Source organism: Callorhinchus milii, unplaced genomic scaffold, assembly GCF_018977255.1.
Source record: "Callorhinchus milii isolate IMCB2004 unplaced genomic scaffold, IMCB_Cmil_1.0 Scaffold21, whole genome shotgun sequence".
NCBI classification, from domain to species: Eukaryota; Metazoa; Chordata; class Chondrichthyes; order Chimaeriformes; family Callorhinchidae; genus Callorhinchus; species Callorhinchus milii.
This window is the reverse complement of record NW_024704762.1, coordinates 7,097,308-7,116,516: the sequence shown is the minus strand read 5'-3', so window position 1 is coordinate 7,116,516 and position 19,209 is coordinate 7,097,308. Positions and strand designations below refer to the sequence as shown.

At 45.9% G+C, this 19,209-nt stretch overlaps 1 protein-coding gene across 2 annotated transcripts; it reads left to right on the top strand.

Annotated features, from left to right (window-relative positions):
- The first annotated feature begins 12,605 nt into the window (after window positions 1-12,605).
- LOC103182091 (sphingosine 1-phosphate receptor 3-like) lies at window positions 12,606-17,232 on the top strand. Of its 2 annotated transcripts, none has more exons than XM_042342644.1 (2): window positions 12,606-12,992; window positions 14,939-17,232. In XM_042342644.1, exon 2 carries the CDS (start codon window positions 15,155-15,157, stop codon window positions 16,271-16,273), a length of 1,119 nt encoding a protein of 372 aa, XP_042198578.1. In that variant the 5' UTR covers window positions 12,606-12,992; window positions 14,939-15,154; the 3' UTR covers window positions 16,274-17,232. The 2 variants fall into 2 exon arrangements, with proteins under 2 accessions (XP_042198578.1, XP_007897142.1); XM_007898951.2 differs by having other exon boundaries at window positions 12,606-13,032.
- The last annotated feature ends 1,977 nt before the right edge of the window (window positions 17,233-19,209 follow it).

Below are 19,209 nucleotides of genomic sequence, written 5' to 3'. Positions count from 1 at the left end.
CCCTCCTACCCCTCCTCTCCCCGCCCTGCCTTGCAGCACCACCCCGATCCCAACCATTAGCTCAGATGCGGATCCCTGACTGTCCAGCGCCCTGGGATGTCCTCCTGAGGAGAAAGGCGCTACACAGATGTAATTTGTTGTAGTTGTTGTCTCAACGACATGATAAAGCACTGTATCAAATGCAAGGGATTATTATTAGTACCATCTCTCTACAGTTCAACTGAAGCTTGTTGTGAGGAGCGGAATGGAGTTGGCGAGGATCTGAGTCGGGGTGTCAGTGTCAATGTTGGACCGAGCGGTTGCGATGCTGTGTGGAAGTTCCCGTGACCAAGGCCCCTGGAAATGCTTTGTACGGAGAGCTTTCTGCGAAGGGAAGCTTCTGGTTGTTTTGCGCTAACAGGAAGCAGATGTTTACTGATCCCTGATGTAATGGTCTCGCACATACAGGGGTTAGGGACTCCTGATAAAGTTTGATACATTGGAACTGACAGCAACTGGTCAGACCACACAAATCCCCCACCACCGCCCCCAACCCCCTTGCCATACCCAATCTCCTCCCCCCAGTTCTCCTGCCCACGCATTCCATTCTGATTCAGGTCTCCTGCTCATTCCTTAAACATTCCCCATCTCTCCTGACAGCAGTGACTCGCACTGAGAGAATGGGATGGTTGAGGGTAAATCTCCACAGTCAATGAGTGTTTGTCCTGCTCTATGTTCACCACCAAGGACCTTGGCGAAGCAGCCACCAATCGTGGCTACATGAAGGGCAGATCGTTTTCTTTGCCAGCGGCTACTGTTATGTGTGTGTTGATAAATTGAAATCAAATCAAATAATAATAATAATTTGGTCACTCAATCCATGACAGTTTGTGGGGACGCTGCTGTGCGCAATTGGCTGCCGCGTTTCGCCCACAAAATATACAGTCGATTCACTTTACGGTATATTCTGTGAAGCGCTTTCAGACATCTCGAATGCGCTATATCAAATTCAAGGATTATTATTATTATGAACTCTGGAGACATCACTGTGTCAGCAGAAGGATTTTAATCAAAAACATCCCCTCCCACTCGCGCTACAAACGCTGGCTTAATATTCAACATCAATTATCTTTCAGTGGGAGGAGATGGTGAGGCGACGGACTCTATTGAGAAGTCGATTGCCTGGCGCCTCTGCCAATGCTTCCAGCCACAGTATTTGCTCAGTCACAGATGTTGGTCTGTGAATAATGTGAGATGGAAATGTTGGTATAATCCAGTTAAGAATATATCCGGGGCTGAGGGAGGTCACTGACTTGCAGCTTGTGCAAGAGCTGAGAATGGAAGTTTAGACCACGTGAGTTCAAGTCCGGGTAGTTAATCCAAGCTGACACACCAATGCAATACTGGGGTGGGGGGCGTGCATTCCATTGTCAGAGGTGCCGTCTTTCCAACAAGACGTTAAACCGAGGTCTTGTCTGCCTGTTCAGGTGGACGTTAATGATCCCATGGCACTATTCGAAAAGAGAAGGGAGTTTCTCTCTGTGTCCAGGCCAACAATCCCACTTAATATCCCTTCTTTCCAAGTAACTACCTGTCTAAGTTTTAAACATCCTAATATCTTCTTCATCAATGGTTTTCTGGGATGGTGCAATGCAACCACCCCGTGTACGAGAGTGAATGAGAACAGTTGACATATAACCTCAGATTCACTTTACTTTCAAGACTTATCCTTTGTTGGATTCAAAGTCCTTCAGGAAGAAAAATCTCAATGATAAGGTACATACTCAGACTGTTCGTGTTACCCAATTCATGAAAGCAATAAACATCCCTCATCCTATCAGGTAATTTTACACTTCAAACCAATTCCCCAACACACCCAGATTGTTGGCAAGGATTTCAATATGGTTAAGTGCATGCATTCCCCACTGATGTCCATGATTTTAATCAGCTGTACCGAGTCTCACTAACAGAAGCTAAATCTACGCTACAATGGTAGGAACTTAAGCTAATTGGGGTTGGTTTAATTAGCTTTGTGTTTGGCATGTATAAAAGGGAGATAGCAAGCTGTTTATGTAAAATGAAAATAATGAGTAGCCTTTGAACTGCAAGTTGTTACAATGACTTACCAGAATGTTGTTGGTGCAGTGGAGCTCATGACAGCATTTGACTAAATATTTGAGCAAAGATACTGATAAAGACTGTGGGAAAAGTGGTGAGGGATGGATATAGAGTGGGAAGCTCCACTGAAGGAGGTGAAAAGATGGGGAAAGATTTTGTGGAGGCATGAGATTGTTGTAGAAAAACTCCAGTAGGAAACCTGATGGGCCAAATGGCCTCCTGTAAAATGTTCTCAGATTCTAAACCAGACAAGAGGTGAAGGACGTTGTCTTCGGTCCTAAGTTTTGTGAAACCTGTGTAGCTTGGCTCAGTGGTAGCCTCTGAGTCAGAAGGTTGTGGGTTCAAGCCCCATGTTAGGACTAGAACTCGCATAGTCTAAGCTGACACTTCAATGCAATGTTGGGGGTGTGTTGCATTGTTGGAGGTGCTGTCAAACCGAGGTTCCCTCTGCCTGTTCAAGTGGATGTTAAAGGTCCCCTGGCGCAATTCGAAGAGAGAAGGGAATTTCTTGGCCAATAAATCCCGCAGATAAAGTTGGTCACTCACTCCATGGCTGTTTGTGGGACATTGCTGTGCGCAACTGGCTGCTGTGTTTACCCACAACATATACAGCTAATAATGATAATAGGTGCTTTGAGATGTCTCATTGACACGATAAGGTGCTATGTCAAATGCAAGGATTATTATTATTATCTGATCCTTCCACAAAATTACAACAATGTTAATGTCTCCTATTGATGCTACTGGAGGGTGGAGGTGCGTTTGTGATTGCTACACCACAGAGTAACAAGGCAGAGGGCATGTTTACATGGGAGCTTTGATGCATGGACATGCCTGGGACATTGTACAAGAGACCTGGAGAAAGTAACAGCATCAGCACTGAACTTGCAGCACTCTGGGAATGTGACCTTGTTTTGAATGCTTTCTAACAGGAAGTTGATTGGGAGACTGGCCTAAATCAGCAAAGCCCCTCACTGACAGGAAGCTGACCTTTGTAAAGCTCCAAGTGCATTTATGCAGCTATCTCTCCACCCACAGAGATATCTTCACGTCCCAGTGCGGGAGACGTGTGTTTTTTTTTGGAGCAACCAAATAACGTAACGTTACGCCTTAGCTGTGACACCAAAAGACCAACAGTTACATATAAAAAGCTGTGCATTGGCAGGGAATACAAATGTTCTGTATGAGTCCAATGACATAAATGTCCCAGTTAACAGTCTGGTGTCTCAATGCAGCTCATGTTACTGGTATAATCCAGACCCCTCAAAGCACTGCCAAAAGGACAGGAGGCAATAAAAGGCAACAGATCTAAGTCTGAATCAATAATGACACTGCAATGATCATCGCAATACAATACTGTCTGATTACAATCTTGTTTCAAAAAGAGTTTGTAACTAACTACATTTGATCTTAGCTAAAAAGGCAGAAGTGTGCATGAGAGGGTGTGGGGAGTGAGGGAGGAACCAATTCAGATTTATTCCCGGGGCAAAGAGAGTTCCAGTTTCAGTTATAATAATAATAATAATCCTTGCATTTGATATAGCGTCTTATCACGTCTTCAAGCCGTTTCAAAGTGTTTCATGGAATATATTGTAAAGTGAATTGATTATGTTTTGTGGGGCAGCCAATTGCGCACAGCAGTGTCCCACAAACAGTCGTGGATTGAGTGACCAAATTACCAGTTATTACCATTATTAGTCCCGAGGCAACACATTCCTGAAAGGATGTCACTTTTGACAGGAGGAATTTCCTTTTGGCGTGGCGGAAAGTAATGAGCTGTTGTTTATTCCCAGAGTTTTCGTGTTGCAAAATGTTACATCCTGCACCACTGCTCGGGTTACTTGTTACCGCATTCCTCCTGCCCCATTTCTGCTTTACTTTCCTCGTAATGCAATACTCGAATGGATAGCTCAAGTGAATCAGAGCGTTACAGGTTAGACTGGATTAGAAGGCTTATTAGATAATTATCTGGGAAATAGTTGAAGAGCTGTGTTGGCTGCTTCCCTTTTTTTTATTTCGAGGCGGAGCAAAACCATTAGACAAGTTTCCTTACTCTACTCGCCTCTGTTTACCTAGCGGAAAGCAGAAACCTGGTTATTAGTCGTTGGCAGATCGCTTTTCAGGGGTAATAATTCCTTAAAAAATAATCATAATAATAATTTGGTCACTCAATCCACGACTATTTGTGGAACATTGCTCTGCGCAATTGGCTGCTGTGTGTGCTCACCAAATATTCAGTGAGGCACTTTGAGACGCCTCAGCTATATCAAAAGCAATTATTATTATTATTATAATTGAAATAGTCAAATTCAGTTCCAGGAACCCAATCACTTTCCTCCCTCTGCCTCCCCCCAATTCAATACTAAGTATGTTAGTGAGTTGCTGCAAAAAATGTGCAGCAAATTGCATTGAGCTAATAACTAAGCAGCAGTTCAGATGTTTGTCTCACGGGTTCCTTTTTACATGACTAATTTCTGGCAGGGTGGGGTGCACAAACGTGTTACCCACAAACTTTTAATCTCGCTATAGAAAATATTTTTAGTCTTCAGTTGTCATTCAGTGTCATCCTGCTCGGCTGTTCATGGGGTAAAATCCCACGCTGGGACTTTGAAATCACATCTCAGGCTGACACTGCAATACAGGGTTCGTTGCATTGTCGAAGGTGTCGTCCCTTTGGACAAGACATTAAATCGAGATTTCCATCTGTCTGCTCAGGCAGATGTTAAAAGATCCCATGGCACTATTCGAAAAGTAGTTTCTCTTGGTTGTCCTGGCCAGCAGTCCTCCAGATAAAATCGGTCACTCATTTCGCGACTGTTTGTGAGACTGTGCTGTGTGCAAATTGATTGCTGCGTTTGCCTAGAGAAAGTAAACAGTCATTACACTTTACAGTAAATCCCGTGAAATGTCATGATACGTTTCCATATCAAATGCAAGAATTATTATTATTATTGTATTATTATTACTATGGAGGTGGTGCGGAAGCCGAGATTAGATGGGCTTGCACGACTGGGATAATAATAATAATAATCCTTGCATTTGATATAGCGCTTTTCACGTTGGGAGGACGTCCCAAAGCGCTTCACAGAACACACTGTAAAGTGAATTGACTGTATATTTGTGGGCGAACGCGGCAGCCAATTGCGCACAGCAATGTCCCACAAACAGTCGTGGATTGAAAATGACCAATTTATTATTGTTTTTGGTTTTGGAGGGATTATTATTAGGCTCTGTGTGGAGTGAGGAAACTTGCCCAAGGTTTCGCCCTCTGCCTGGAATTGAACTCGGGTCTCTCGCTTGCAAAGCGAGTGCTCTAACCACTGAGCTACAGGACTCCACGGGATGTATGTGACGACTATCCTTTTTGTCAACTTGTGCTTTCGACCACTCTCCCATCCCCATTCCCCCTACCCTACCTCCAAACCTCTTGATTCCAACTCTCAGTTTGGATGCAAATACTCAACTGTCCAACAATGGTTGGGACTTCCTTCTAAAGTGAAAAGAGCTATATAAATGTAAGTTGTTTTGTTGTGTATTGATTACTGGAACGACTGCTGAATCAAGAAAAGCTTGAACCAACCATTCCCATTGGCTGTTCTTCTGTACCTCTGTGTCTCTGTCCCACTCACGTAACAAGATCATTTAGTTATGCAGTCAAGACGTAGAGAGCTATTAGCTGTACCTGCTTAGCTCTCTGCTGCAGAGGAATACGCAGAGTTGAACAGATAGGCACAGAAACTGCAGAGATTATGAAGATTATGTCACGTCTGAAGCTGCTCAGCTGAACAGTTTGGGGGGTGCATTTGTGCTTGAAAGTCTTCAAAACTGGGCACAAAGGAAGTGATAAAAAAAGTATGTGTGTGTGTGTGTGTGCGAGTGAGAGAGACAGGCACAGATAAAACAACAACATCTTGCGCTTGTATAGTGCTCTTCAGCCAGGTAGGGTTTTGGTGCACTTAACAGTGGTGTCGTTCGAAGCAGTTGCCATTCAGAGCAGGATTCTATGGAAATATTTTGTGGGCGTTTCACCCATATAGTTAATTCACTTTACGGTATATTCTGTGAAGCGTTTTGAGACGTCTCAAAAAGGTGATAAGGCGTTATATCAGATGCAAGGATTATTATTATTATAAATAAGTATTGTATTGGAGCGTGATTCATTCTCAAACACACAAAGCTGCTAGAACTGGAGGTCTGGATGGGTAGGAGATTCAGCTATAATTTTATCGGATGTCTGCAACTGTGACTGCTGGTTTGATAGATTCACAGGCATCACCGACCCCCGGAGATTAAATTACAGTCTTTTACTCCTCTCCGCTCCAACATCCATCACTTTTTCCGCAATGTATCTCTTGATTAAAACTGTCCTAACAGCATTATCCGTCTGCAACCAGTGTCTGGAATTTTGTCACAGAAGCAGACCTCAAAAGGATTAAAAAAAACATTGTTAATTTGAACTTCACTTTGTTATAATAACAGCACATTTTCTGGAGTGACATAGAGCGCCACATAATATTCCTGGGATTCAAACGGCAGCTATAAACTTTTCACGAGTTTGCAAAAGAGGTTCGGATGGAGAAGGTACTTTGATCCAACTGGTCCCATCCTTCCACAACACCCGTTCCTACCGTACTCCCATTAAAACAAGAACAACTTGCATTTATATAATGTCCTTCATTTATATAGTGTCTCAGAGCGCTTAGCATCAAGCTGTTCTTTTAAATGAGTCCAGTGGCCTGCCCTTTGCAACTCTAAACCAACCTTCTACTTTCTTGGTGTATCCTAAAGTATTGTTCTGGCTTTACTATTTCAATCTCATTTAAAACCTCTGAGGTAACTTGCTTCCCGCTCCTCAAGACTGAAGAGCTGTAGCTTGTTCAAATTTCACTCTCACTTCTGAGTCAGAAGATTGTGAATTCTAGTCCCACGGTTGAACAGACAGTTGACTGATACTGCAATTCAGTGCTGAGTGAATATAGGAACAGAAGTAGGCCATTCCGCCCCTCAAGATTGTTCTACCATTCTATTGGATCGTGGCTGATCTTTACCTCAATTCCAATTACCCGCCTTTGCCCCATATCCCTTAATACCCTGACCTAACAAAAATCTATCCACTTCAGTCTTGAGAGCTACATTGTCGGAGGTGCCGACCTTCAGATAAAGTGTTAAACCAAGATCCTGTCTGCCCCTTTAAGTGGACATTAAAGATCCCACAACACTGTTAAAAAAGGGAAGGGAGTTTCTCTCATGTCCAACTGTGTAGAAAAGCCAAGACCAAGAGATCACAGACCAGAAAGAGCACAGGACGGAACCTGGAAACATCCTGATCTTAATCCTTAAGTATAAAGACCCAAGTATAAAAATGTTGCAGAGCATTTGGAGTTAATTATACAGCGAATGAGGGCAGTGGTGCGTGGGAAACATTTTGCAGCAAGAAGTGGGGCTAACTAGAGATCATGAATTGACTTGCGTACAAGGCGAGATTCTTTCAGAAGTGCTTTACTAGAACCTCACTGCTGCTAGTAATTATGAGCCTGGTGGAACATTTAGGCAGCAGTGCCCTGGCTGGGCTGATTCACGAGGAAGGCAGATTTCCCAATGCTTTGGACTGACTGCCTTCCACAGCCCTGCTGTGAGGACCGGTCAGCGTCACGGCAGACTGTAGCTGACAGCTGGGACCTTTTCCTGCAGAGAGCAGCGCACTGCAATTCGCAATTCACTTGGGAGCCCTCAACTTTCTCCAGTCTTTCCTGATCTTGGGAAAGTATTTCCAACTGCAGTTGCTCAGATCCCTGGGGAGCTGGTTAAACATAAGCAGTCTTGCCTGGGATGGGGATGGGGATGTTAGGGGGGCGTTGTTGAGTTGAGGTTCAAAGTGGTGGTTTGCGGGGGAGGGAGGGAGGGGCTGCTGGAGCTTTAGAGGGTAGTATGTGCCATGCTATATTTCCTCACTTATAGCATTTCTAACCAGCGTCTACAGATGTCTCTGAATGACCGCATTCTTACGAAGCTACTTGACTTGGTCAATAAAATCGCATTTGAAACCCTAACTGTCAAGTCCAAAACATCTCAAGGCGCTTCACAGTATCAAATGTTGCAACTGAATTTATAGTAAACAATAATAGTAATAATCCTTGCATTTGATACTGCACTTTATCGCGTCCTCCAGGAATATACTGTGAAGTGTAGTGACCATTTTGTGGGCGAAACGCAGCAACCGATTGCGCACAGCAACGTCCCACAAACAGTCGTGGATTGAGCGACCGGATTATTTTTTGTTCTTATTGCAGCAAACTCCATCCCACATTCCCTTTGCCTCGCTCCCTCCCTCGCCTCCTTCAAGGCACGTCTCAAGGCCGTCCTTTTCGACCACGCCTTCGGCCACTCTCCTACACCTACCCTCCCTACCCTCCACCCTCCCTGGTCCCAACCCCCAAGCCCGGGTGCAAATCCCTGACTGTTCATTGCCTTGGGACTTCGTCCCGACATGAAAGGTGTAAATGTAATTTTGTTTTGTATTGTCAATACAGCAGCCAATTTGCAAACACTGCTAAAGGTCCCACAATCGACCAAGAAACGAACGAACAATCTATCTGGATAATAACCTTTTCAAATGATGTGATAAGATCTTGGCCACAAATGTGATGACAACACCCACCTGAGCAGTGTGACAACAACGATAATAATAGTAATGTTTGCATTTGGTACAGCATCTTCTCATGTCAGAAGGACAGGGTCAGACACCTTCACAGGAATTAAAGCGAAATGGGGCGGCAATGTATTTGTAGGCAAATGCGGTAAAACAATGGTGCCACAAATAGCCATGGAATAAGTGACTTTTTTTTTACTGTATCTTGTTTAAAAAAAGTATTATTTCAATTTTAGTTTCGATCCAAAGGGTATTAGTCTGTCTCGAACGCTGGCATGATAAACTGGAGTGAGCGTAGGTGTGACAGGACACACACTGCACTGTCTAAATCCTCTGGAACTCCATCCCGCAATCCCTCCGTCTCGCCCCCTCCCTCGCCACCTTCAAGACTCACCTCAAGGCCCTCCTCTTTGACCGTGCTTTCGATCTCTCTGCTTCCCTCCCTGCCCTCCCCACTCCCCCACCCAACCCCCAGCTCGGGTCCGTAACTCTGTCTGTCCAGTACCTTGGGACGTCCTCCCGACGTTAAATGGCGCTATACAAATGTGATTTTGTTGTTGTTGTTGTTAATTAGTTTTACAATCCCCGTTTGTGGCACTTTGCTGTGCGCAAAAATGGCTGCCTACAAATACACAACAACAACAACAACAAGATTCCACTTATAGAGCGCCTTTCACGTCAGGAGGACGTCCCAAGGCGCTGCACAGTTGGGTCATGACCCGAGCAGGGGGGGAAATGGTCAGGGTGAGGGGAGGGAAGGGAGGGAGAGAGGAGGGGGGAAATGGTCAGGGTGAGGGGAGGGAAGGGAGGGAGCGAGGAGGGGGTAGAGAGTCGAGAGGGGAGCTGAAGGCACGGTCAAAGAGAAAGGTTTTGAGACCGGCCTTGAAGGAGGAAAGGGAGGAAGCGGCGAAGGCACTGGGGGATGGAGTTCCAGAGCCTGGGGGCTGAGAGGCTGAAGGCCCGACCACCGATAGTAGGGCGGTTGGGGCGGGGGATGTGGAGCAGACCGGAGCCAGAGGAACGGAGGGTACGGGCAGGTAGGTAGGGGGATAGTAGGTTGGAGAGGTAGGAGGGAGCAGGCCGTGAATGGCCTTGTAGGTGAGGATGAGGATCTTGAAATCAATCCTCTGGGGGATGGGGAGCCAGTGGAGGCGAGCGAGGGTGGGAGTGATGTGGTCCCGAAGCCTGGTGCGGGACAGTACACGAGCTGCAGAGTTCTGGATGACCTGCAGTGTGGAGGGAGGTGGCGGGAAGGCCGGCGAGGAGAGAGTTCCCATAGTCCAGCCTTGAGGTGACAAAGGCGTGAACCAGGGTTTCAGCGGCGTGAGGGGTGAGGTAGTGCCGTAATCTGGCGATATTCCGAAGGTGATGGAAGGCGGTGCCAGTTGTGGTGCGGATGTGAGGGAGAAAGGACAGCTCAGGGTCGAACAAAACGCCGAGGTTCCTGACTGGCTTTGCGAGGTGGAGAGTGCAGCCTTGGATGCTGATGGTGTCAGCGCCTGAGGTGCGGAGGCGCTGACGTGAGCCAATCAGGAGGGCCTCGGTTTTTCGCACGTTGAGCTGAAGAAAGTTGTCTCTTCACAGTAAATCCTGTGAAGCGCTTTGAGACATCCTTACAACATGATAATCAAATGCAAGGATTACTATTAGTGGTATTATTATTATTACTACACTGTATGAGCAGCCAGTGCTGCCTTCCACGAGAGAAATTTTTTTTCCAAGAGAAGAAGAGCAGCAACTTCAAGAACTAATCCACAGCCCGTAACAGAAATCTACTTTATCGTGTTACAATCAGACAGAACCTGGAGGGAAGGTTGTATCCTGTTGGGGGTGTTTGCAAACCACAGAATGTGGGTGGATTATATTTCATTGCTGTTATCCAAAGGAGCATCAACTCCCTGTTGACAGGGTGGGAGCAGGGAATGTAACTCACTTAGTCCATCTGATGTGCAATTTCCTGCCTCTCTCACATTCTGCTTTGTTACAGTGTCAGCCTGACTCAGCGGTAGTGCTTTCGCCTCTGGGTTAGAAGGTTGTGGGTTTAAGCCCCCACATCGGGAACTCGTAGTCTAAGCTGACACTCCAGTGCGCAGTGCTGGGGGGGAGCTGCACGGTTGGAGGTTCCACACTTCTGATGAGACGTTAAACCAAATCTGGCCCTGTTCAGGCAGATGTCTAAGAACCCACGGCACTGTTTGAAAAGAGGAGGGAGTTTCTCCCGGTGTCCTGGCCAACAATCCCTCAAATAAAATTGGCCACTCGTTTCATGGCTATTTGTGGCTCTTTGCCATGTGCAAAATTGGCTGAAGTCCTGGGTGATTCCCCCTTACCATCCACCCAGCCCAGAGGGTATGGACATTGATTGCATAAGCCCCCTCACCGCAGCTGAGATCAGATAACTTACCCCAGACCAGAGACTCACCTACACCCCTCCTGATCAGTCCCTGTTTAACAGACTTCATGTGATTCTCCATGTTGCTCAGACATTACGTTTACAGTTTCAACCGCAGCTCATTAAAGAGAATCGCAATCTCTCTCTATCTTTGGGATTTCCACGTGTAGGTGGGACTGCATAGAAGTCTCAGTGTGGTTTGGATACTCTTAAGCGACGGCGATGGGTTTCTGCATGAGTCAGGCATCCGGCTGATCCCCCAAAAAAGAGAATGTCATAAAAAGCTTCCTCTTCGGAGGGGGAAAAATACTTCTCAAAGAATTGGATGTTATTTTTCTCATCGGTTTTACTGTTCCTTTTCTCTTCCTGTTGATCTTACTTTTTGCTGTTGGTATAATCAAGGGCAGGCTTGAGAGGGAGACACGGAGCCCTGCGGTATGATGGAATTGTGCTAACTCTTAGGTGGCTGGCGGACCCAGATAATCTCTGGTGTTCCCGGGCCAACCAGTTTCTAATCGTACGGTAATCTGTCTCCTCCAATGACAGGCATAGCTTTATAACTGATTTTCTGCTGCTTTTTTTTTGGTCAGCCGGGTGTCTGACACATGTGGAAACCCATCACCGTGCTTAAGAGTCTCCAAACCAAACTGAGAATTCCCTGCATCACTACACATGGAAAATCCCACGGATAGATTGTTGGAATGGAGTGTGCACTCTCTTTCTCTCTCTCTCTCTCTCTCACACACTCTCTCTCTCTCCCTGGAGGGACACATCCTGCTTACGGAAAGTATTAGGCACAGGTTGGCAAGAGCCAAGGCTTGCGGAACCCAGAGTGTGCGTTGGGATAACTGCTGGAGTCTGACCAGCTAAAATACCCCCGAAAAACATTTTAAATACACATTCAATATTTCACCCACAAGATACAGTCAATTCACATTCCATTATATATCCTGTGAAGCGCTTTAATGTGATAAGGTGCTATATCAAATGCAAGGATTATTATTGTTGTATTTTATACTCCACATGAGTTTATACTCCCTCCTAAATGCAAGGTGCTAACACACTTTACAAAACATGTATTCAAGAGGACGCTGGACCTTCACACGAGGGAGAGGGGAATAGAAAGGTAGAAATTTGCCACGAACTTGTGTGCTGTCGTCTCTATGCTTTGCGTCCGAAAATACCTTTGAAGGCTTCACCTAAGAAAGTTTTTGCTGGGCACACCAGCTCGCAACAGCGTCCCTTGCGAGCTTAGCGAAGATAAGAGTGAACTGCGGGTTTGAAGAACCACACACAAAAAAAGACGAGAGAAAGAGAGAGACATTTCTGCGCTTAAGGGGTTAAAGCGCCGTTTCTATTGGCGATTGAACAGATGAGCCATCCTCTCCGGTTACCCAGAGGGTTATGTCCAATGGAAAGAAACGATTTACAAATCGCCAGGAAAGTCAACTGTTAACTGCTGGCTGGATAAGGACAAGGGTTTGTCCCTAACACGGGACTTGTGGGAGGGTTGTATTGGGCTGGCTGGCTGTTTCAGTAGGATTGACAGACAGACGGGGAGAGAGAGAGAGAGAGTGTGTGGGCTGGCACCTCCTCAATAAGGAGAGAGACCAGGGCTAGAACTTGCCACTTAGTGACATCCAACTCCAGTTTGAGACGCGAGGAAGTTTCCTTTAGCGAGTGATTGGTCCACAACTCGACTTTTTTGATTGTTTTTGCTGCGACTTAAACATACATTGAAAGTGTAAAAAGAGGCAGTGAGACTGACTGACTGACTGACTGATTGGCTCCTGTGCACATTAGTTCATTTCAAACCACTTGTGCTCTGTGTGGAGAGAGAGAGAGAGCTTAAAGGTGCGTGGAATGGTTCCTAACTTTGTTCCTGCAACTTTTGGTAAGTTCTAGTGTAACAACTGTCTGCTCTTTGCAAAGGAGAAATGTATATTAGGTGAATGCGGGTAAATATATGTTCTGAAACTGGATTGTAGATGAGGAGCACGCTTGTAAAATCACAATGATGGTAAATATTTAGCAGTTATGAATGCTTTTTTGCTTAATAAAGAAATGGGTTCATAATAGTTCATTAAAAAAACACGCGATATTTTCATGCATGCTTAAGTTACTTACGGTCAGTTATTTGCTAACTAAGCATACCAGATGAAGTGTAAGCGAATATTAATTGCGTTCACACACACACACACACACACACACACGCGTCGCGACTGGATATTGCTTTGGACACTCGGGCAAGGAATGGTAAAGAGCAGTTTGCGCATTTTGCGCACAGTTGGTTAGCGAACTCGGTTTGCCATTTCCAAATGAAAGTGGCTGCATCGGCAGATTTCTGGCGATGAGTGAGCAAAAAGTCACCTCGAGTTTTGGGGAGGATTTTCCAGAAAGCTTGATGTTGGCAAACTGGTGCTGTGATAATAATAATAATAATAATAATCCTTGCATTTGATATACTTTTCACGTCTTCCAGACGTCTCAAACTGCTTCACAGAATATACTGTGATGTTGTTCAAATTGATCTACAGTTGTGTTAAATAGGAATAAAGGCAAACTGTACTTCTTAAAAAGAGAACCAGCCTCTGTTTGTGTTTAGCAGCTATGTAACGATAATTATTAGGTAATATAATATATTAATAATCCTTGCATTTGATATAGCGCCTTATCGAGACATCTCCAAGCGCTTCACAGGATAAAGTGTAAAGTTAATTGACTATAAAGTTCTCAGCTTACTTAGTGGGAGAATGTACTAACCATATCAGTATTATCCTGACCGATAAATGTAAATGTCATTTTTTGGTGGGGGGGGGGAAAAGAGCTTTCTTGTGGTTTCTTTCCACTGTTTGCGATTGAGGTGGAAAAGGAAGGAGAATAGGACTCAAGGATAGGTTTTCCAGAGAACCAGCCAAGACACAATGAGCCGAATGGATTTCTTCTGAACTCTAAATAATTCTAAATATAATAATCCTTACATTTGTTATCATAATAAACCAACGCCTTGTGACGTCCTTCCGACGTGGAAGGCGCTACACAAATGTAAGTCATTGCTGTAGTTGCATTTGATATAGCGCCTTACTACATCATCTAGATGTCTGAAAGTGCTTCACGGGATTTATAGATAGCGTAATGACTATGGCGAACAACAACAAATTACATTTGTACAGTGTGCCTTTCACGGCGGGAAGACGTCCTAAACCGCAACGCTGTGCAAATGGTGCCTGCCTGTCTATTTAAGAAGTGTGCCCTTTCTACACTGCAACATCCCATGAACAAACAGCCGTGAAGCGAATGACCAATTTTATCTGGGGGGCCATCGTTGGCTGCGATCCCTAATTCTTGGTTAAAGGGTTAATTGAAGGTGCTCCTGTTTAACGATCCTTACAGCTTTCTGATAATTGGCTTCATGCCTTGCAGAAGTCGCCTGTTTTATTTCCTTCTGTTTTCTGGGGTGTCTGGCTCAAAAACTTTTGAACAGATAAAACTATAATCTAGAAAATTAAACGGAATCAGACGCCCAGTTATCTCACAGAGATCAGATCACACGCAGGTAACCGCATTGACTACATTCTCACAGCGCAGTAACCGCTGAACGATAGCCCTGATTGCGTTCCAAGTGTGACCGTCTTCATTGAAATAGTAGGGACGTGACCTTGGGATCAGTTAACAGGAGTGTAAATTAATTGACATATAATCCATTTGAGATCCTGGTGGTGGGGGGGATTTGCTTCGCACGAGACAAAATCCCGTTTTGACAATGTTACTTACAATTCATTTGAAAACTATCGTTCCAGTGAAGAATATTTATACCATTCTGTGCCGTGGTGACAGAGCGGTGGACTGCAAACCAAACCCTGGACTTCAGTTCTGAGGTGAAGTGGACCAGACGAGTGGTGCGGTGTGATGGGCCAGTGGCGCCCTCTGGTGCACGAGACATCTCAGTGAGAAGCCAAGAGGAAACTGCCATCCTTCCTCTCAACCGTGCGTTATCAGCCAAAACCGCCACAGACATGGGTCTGGTCAACACCTTGCCTCTCAACGACATCATCATTAGACATTACAACTTTTCGGGGAAGTTGGAGAGGAGGATGGAGGGCAGTTTCGTCAACGTCAAGGTGGTGATCATTCTGTTGTCCTGCCTGTTGATCGTCATTGAGAACATGATGGTCCTCGTCGCCATTTGGAAGAACAAGAAGTTTCACACTCGCATGTATTACTTCATTGGGAACTTGGCTCTGTCTGATCTGCTGGCTGGGGTGGCCTATGTGGTCAACATCTTCCTGTCGGGCAAAAACACTCTTCACTTGACTCCCAATCTATGGTTCGTTCGAGAAGGCAGCTTGTTTATGGCCTTGTGTGCCTCCACCTTCAGCTTGTTGGCTATCGCCATCGAGAGGCACATGACTATGGTCAAGATGAGGCCCTACGATGCCAAGAGACAATACCGGCTCTTCCTGTTGCTGGGTGCCTGCTGGATAGTGTCCGTCATCCTGGGAATCCTCCCCATCATCGGGTGGAACTGTATCGGCAGCCTCCACACCTGCTCCACCGTCCTACCTCTGTACTCTAAAAGCTACCTGACCTTTTGCATCACCATCCTCACCATCATCCTGTTTGCCATAGTCATCCTGTACGTGCGTATCTACAGGCTAGTCAACGACAGCAGCCGCAAGGTGACGTCACGGAAGAAGGTCAAGAGCAGCCACTCGGAGAGAGCCATGGCACTGCTGAGGACGGTGGTGATAGTCCTTGGGGTCTTCATAGCCTGTTGGGCTCCGCTCTTCATTTTCCTGATGCTCGACGTCGCCTGCAGCCCCCAGCAGTGCAAGTTGCTGTACTACGCGGAGTGGTGCGTGGCTCTAGCCGTGCTGAACTCCGCCATCAACCCCATCATCTACACCCTGTCCAGCAAGGAGATGCGAGCGGCTTTCTTCAAGCTGCTCTGCTGTTGCCTGGGGGGCACCGCGGCCAGCAATTTCCCCCTGGCCCCCACCGTGGAGAACAGCCGCAGCAAATCCAGCGGCAGCCATGCCAACAAGCTGCGGGACGAAATCGACTCGCCTGCAATCCTCATCCCCTGTAAACTGGTCAAACCCCATGACTTCCCCACGCAGAAAGGGAATCTTTGAATCGCCTTGAGGTGGGGGGAGGAGTGGGGGAAGGGAGAGGGGGTGCTTTTATTTTAACACAGACTCTGTGCAAAGAAGGACCAATGTGCCTCGTGAGACTATATTGTACCGATGTAGCGTTGGGCTGTGTTCGAGGAACATTGACTGTAAAACCCAGCTGAGCCGTACACACTGCCGTGTGCTGGAGTGGGAACTGAGCGGAAGCTGGAGGTGAAAAGGTTGTTCGGCGATCAAGCTCATCTCTAACTTCCCCCCCACCCATCACACCCCTCCTCGCCCGGGAGTTGATTTAATTTAAGAAACCAATAATTTAATCGTCGCGTTTGATACATGATACAATGATAAAGCTCAGCGTCGTTTCACAGGATGTACTGTAAAGTGCAGCAATTGTGTTATTCTGTAGTCCGATTCCGAACCTTGGGGTAGAAGAGGTTTTCCTAAAACCTGTTAGAAAATGTTCTTCGCTATTTTAATATAACATGCCCTGCCCCCACCCTGGCCTCCCCGCCCCTATAATTGCCGGTTTAATCTGAACTAATATTTCCCCCCACACGCATCTGTTTTAAAATCTGTTTCTTTCGCTTTTTAAATGCTCGTCTAATTTCCCCTTCGAAAGGCAGCACGTTCCCCGTTTGAAATTACAACGGGCTCCTAACTTCCTTTGCGTTCTCTCAACCTGGGGAAACGCTTCAGTTTTTTAATGTAGTCGCACCTCACTGAGGTTTCCTTTCTGGGAACGGTATGGTGACTGTGTAGCTCTCTTAAGACGAAGCTTCTCTCTCGTAGCTCAGCCGCTTTGGAACTCCATCCCACGTTCCCTTCGCCTCATCCCCTCCCTTGCTTGTTTCAAGGCACATCTCAAGACCCTCCTCTTCGACCGTGCTTTGGCCATCCTCTTACCTCTTACCCTCCCTGTCTTCAACCCCTTCCTTACTCCAACCCTCTCCCCCCCCTCCCCCCCCCACAGCTCGGGTCCAAATCCCTGACTATCCAACGCCTTGGGCGTCCTTCCGACGTGAAAGGACCTGTGTAAATGTGATTTGGTGTTGTATTGCATTGTATCTCTGGACTAAACGTTACTGGAGATAGCAAGCTGAGAAGTGTCCCACATCTCAAGGGGGATGGGGAGATGGGGTGGGGGGGGGAGAAGTGTGGGGGCTGTGTGATGGGGGTGGGGGGCTAGGGAAAGGGCTCAGAACCCATTCGGTTCAGCTCTGCTGAATTGTACTGCATTCCTGCACTGTATTGCATTGCCAATCGCAGAGGCACCACACCAGTAAACAAAGCCGTAATTGAGGACTCTAATGATATTATAGATTAATATCAAGGGCAGAGATTAATTTTCAGCTCTTACACAAATGCATTATTTATTACTTTTTTTCCCCCCACCTCTTATTTTGGGCTGAGTCGGGAAGAAATATTTCTTGGAATGTTTTCGTGAGCAATGTTAATCGGGATTGTTCCGCGTTGCAAAATAATACTGGTTAACTTGTAAATTGTGCAGTTTAAAACCAGTCATTGTGAGTATCTCTGTACTGTAACATGAATTGTATCCCCCATTAGGTATGTGACAAAAAGCACTTTTTTTAAACCTATGATACAATGATTTGAGTCTTATTTATTTTTGCTTGTATAAACCTTTTTTTAAAAAAAAAACCTCGAAGAGAGAAATTACACTTCAGCGCAGTTAATGGCGAGTTCATGCCTAGCAAACTTGGCTCGCTGATGCCGAGTAAACTTGATAGCCCATTAGACATTTCCGTGGCCCCAGATTAAAGTTCAAATAGTCAGTTTACTCCTGACATTGTCTTTTATGCCTGGTTACATAAAATACTCACTGGAGTAAGGCAAGGAGGGTGCGTCTCTCCGGGTAGCGAGTGCACCTATCTTTCAGGACACTCAGAAATGTTCATGTGTAGATGGTATACGTACGTAGCACTCTCAGTCCGGTTTTGGATACTCTTAAGCAAAGTGATGGGTTTCCGCGTGCGTCAAGACAGGCGGCTGACCTAATAGTCCCTGCATTTGATACGGCGCCTGATCACGTCTTCGAGACTCCTCAAGGCGTTTCACAGAATGTACTGTAAAGTGAATTGACTGTATATTTTGTGGGCGAATAAGAAACGTCTTGTGAAATTATACTTTTTGAATGGATCAGGCAGTCAATTCCCGCCCCCACCCCAAATACTCATCGTTTGAACGCGAGTCAATTGCGCGAACGCTGTCTGGGACCGTGACCCCCCACTAGAAGTTGACATCTTGAGAGGAACAACAACAACTTGTACCTAAACAGCGTCCTTCTCGCCGTAAGGAGTCTCGGAGCGCTCGAAGGAAAAAATACACGAACAAGTTTCACATTTTTGGAAACGGTTGATCCCTGAATCTAAAAAAAAAACATAACCGCAACAAGACGAGCAGATAGTGGAGGCAGCGTAGAGAGAGAGAGAGAGAGGCAGGAATGTTATCTGTGTTGTGCTCTGTCTGGGAATGTCTGGATCACTTTCCTGCCCACTGTTATGTGTGAGAATGTCACAATGGAACGTTTGTGCATCTTTTCCGGCCGCCAAATCAGATAATTCCTGCTTTGGTTTCTCATTCAATGAGCTGTGACGACATCATGGACTGTGCATTCAAATATGAATTGTGCAACGCAGACTCTGGAGCTAATGAGCGCTGTGTGTATTTTAAGTCCTTGCTACTGAACAACTGATTATAGCAGAACAACTTCCATTCATAGTGCCCTTCGCATAAGATAATGCCTACACAAGGTCGGTGCGGAAGGTGCACTGACCAACCCAATGCCTCACCCCATAAAGTGACTGTCTCTTTAATCCTCTTGGTCACTGTCCAAGTTCACAGGCAGCGGTCAGTCTGAGTCAGTCAGTGGCTTGTTCAAGTTCTTGAGCAAGACACTGACTGACTCTGCGAAATGCTAA

Coding starts and splice junctions, on each gene's coding strand:
- LOC103182091 (XM_042342644.1), top strand. CDS start 15,155: ATGGGTCTGGTCAACACCTTGCCTCTCAACGACATCATCATTAGACAT.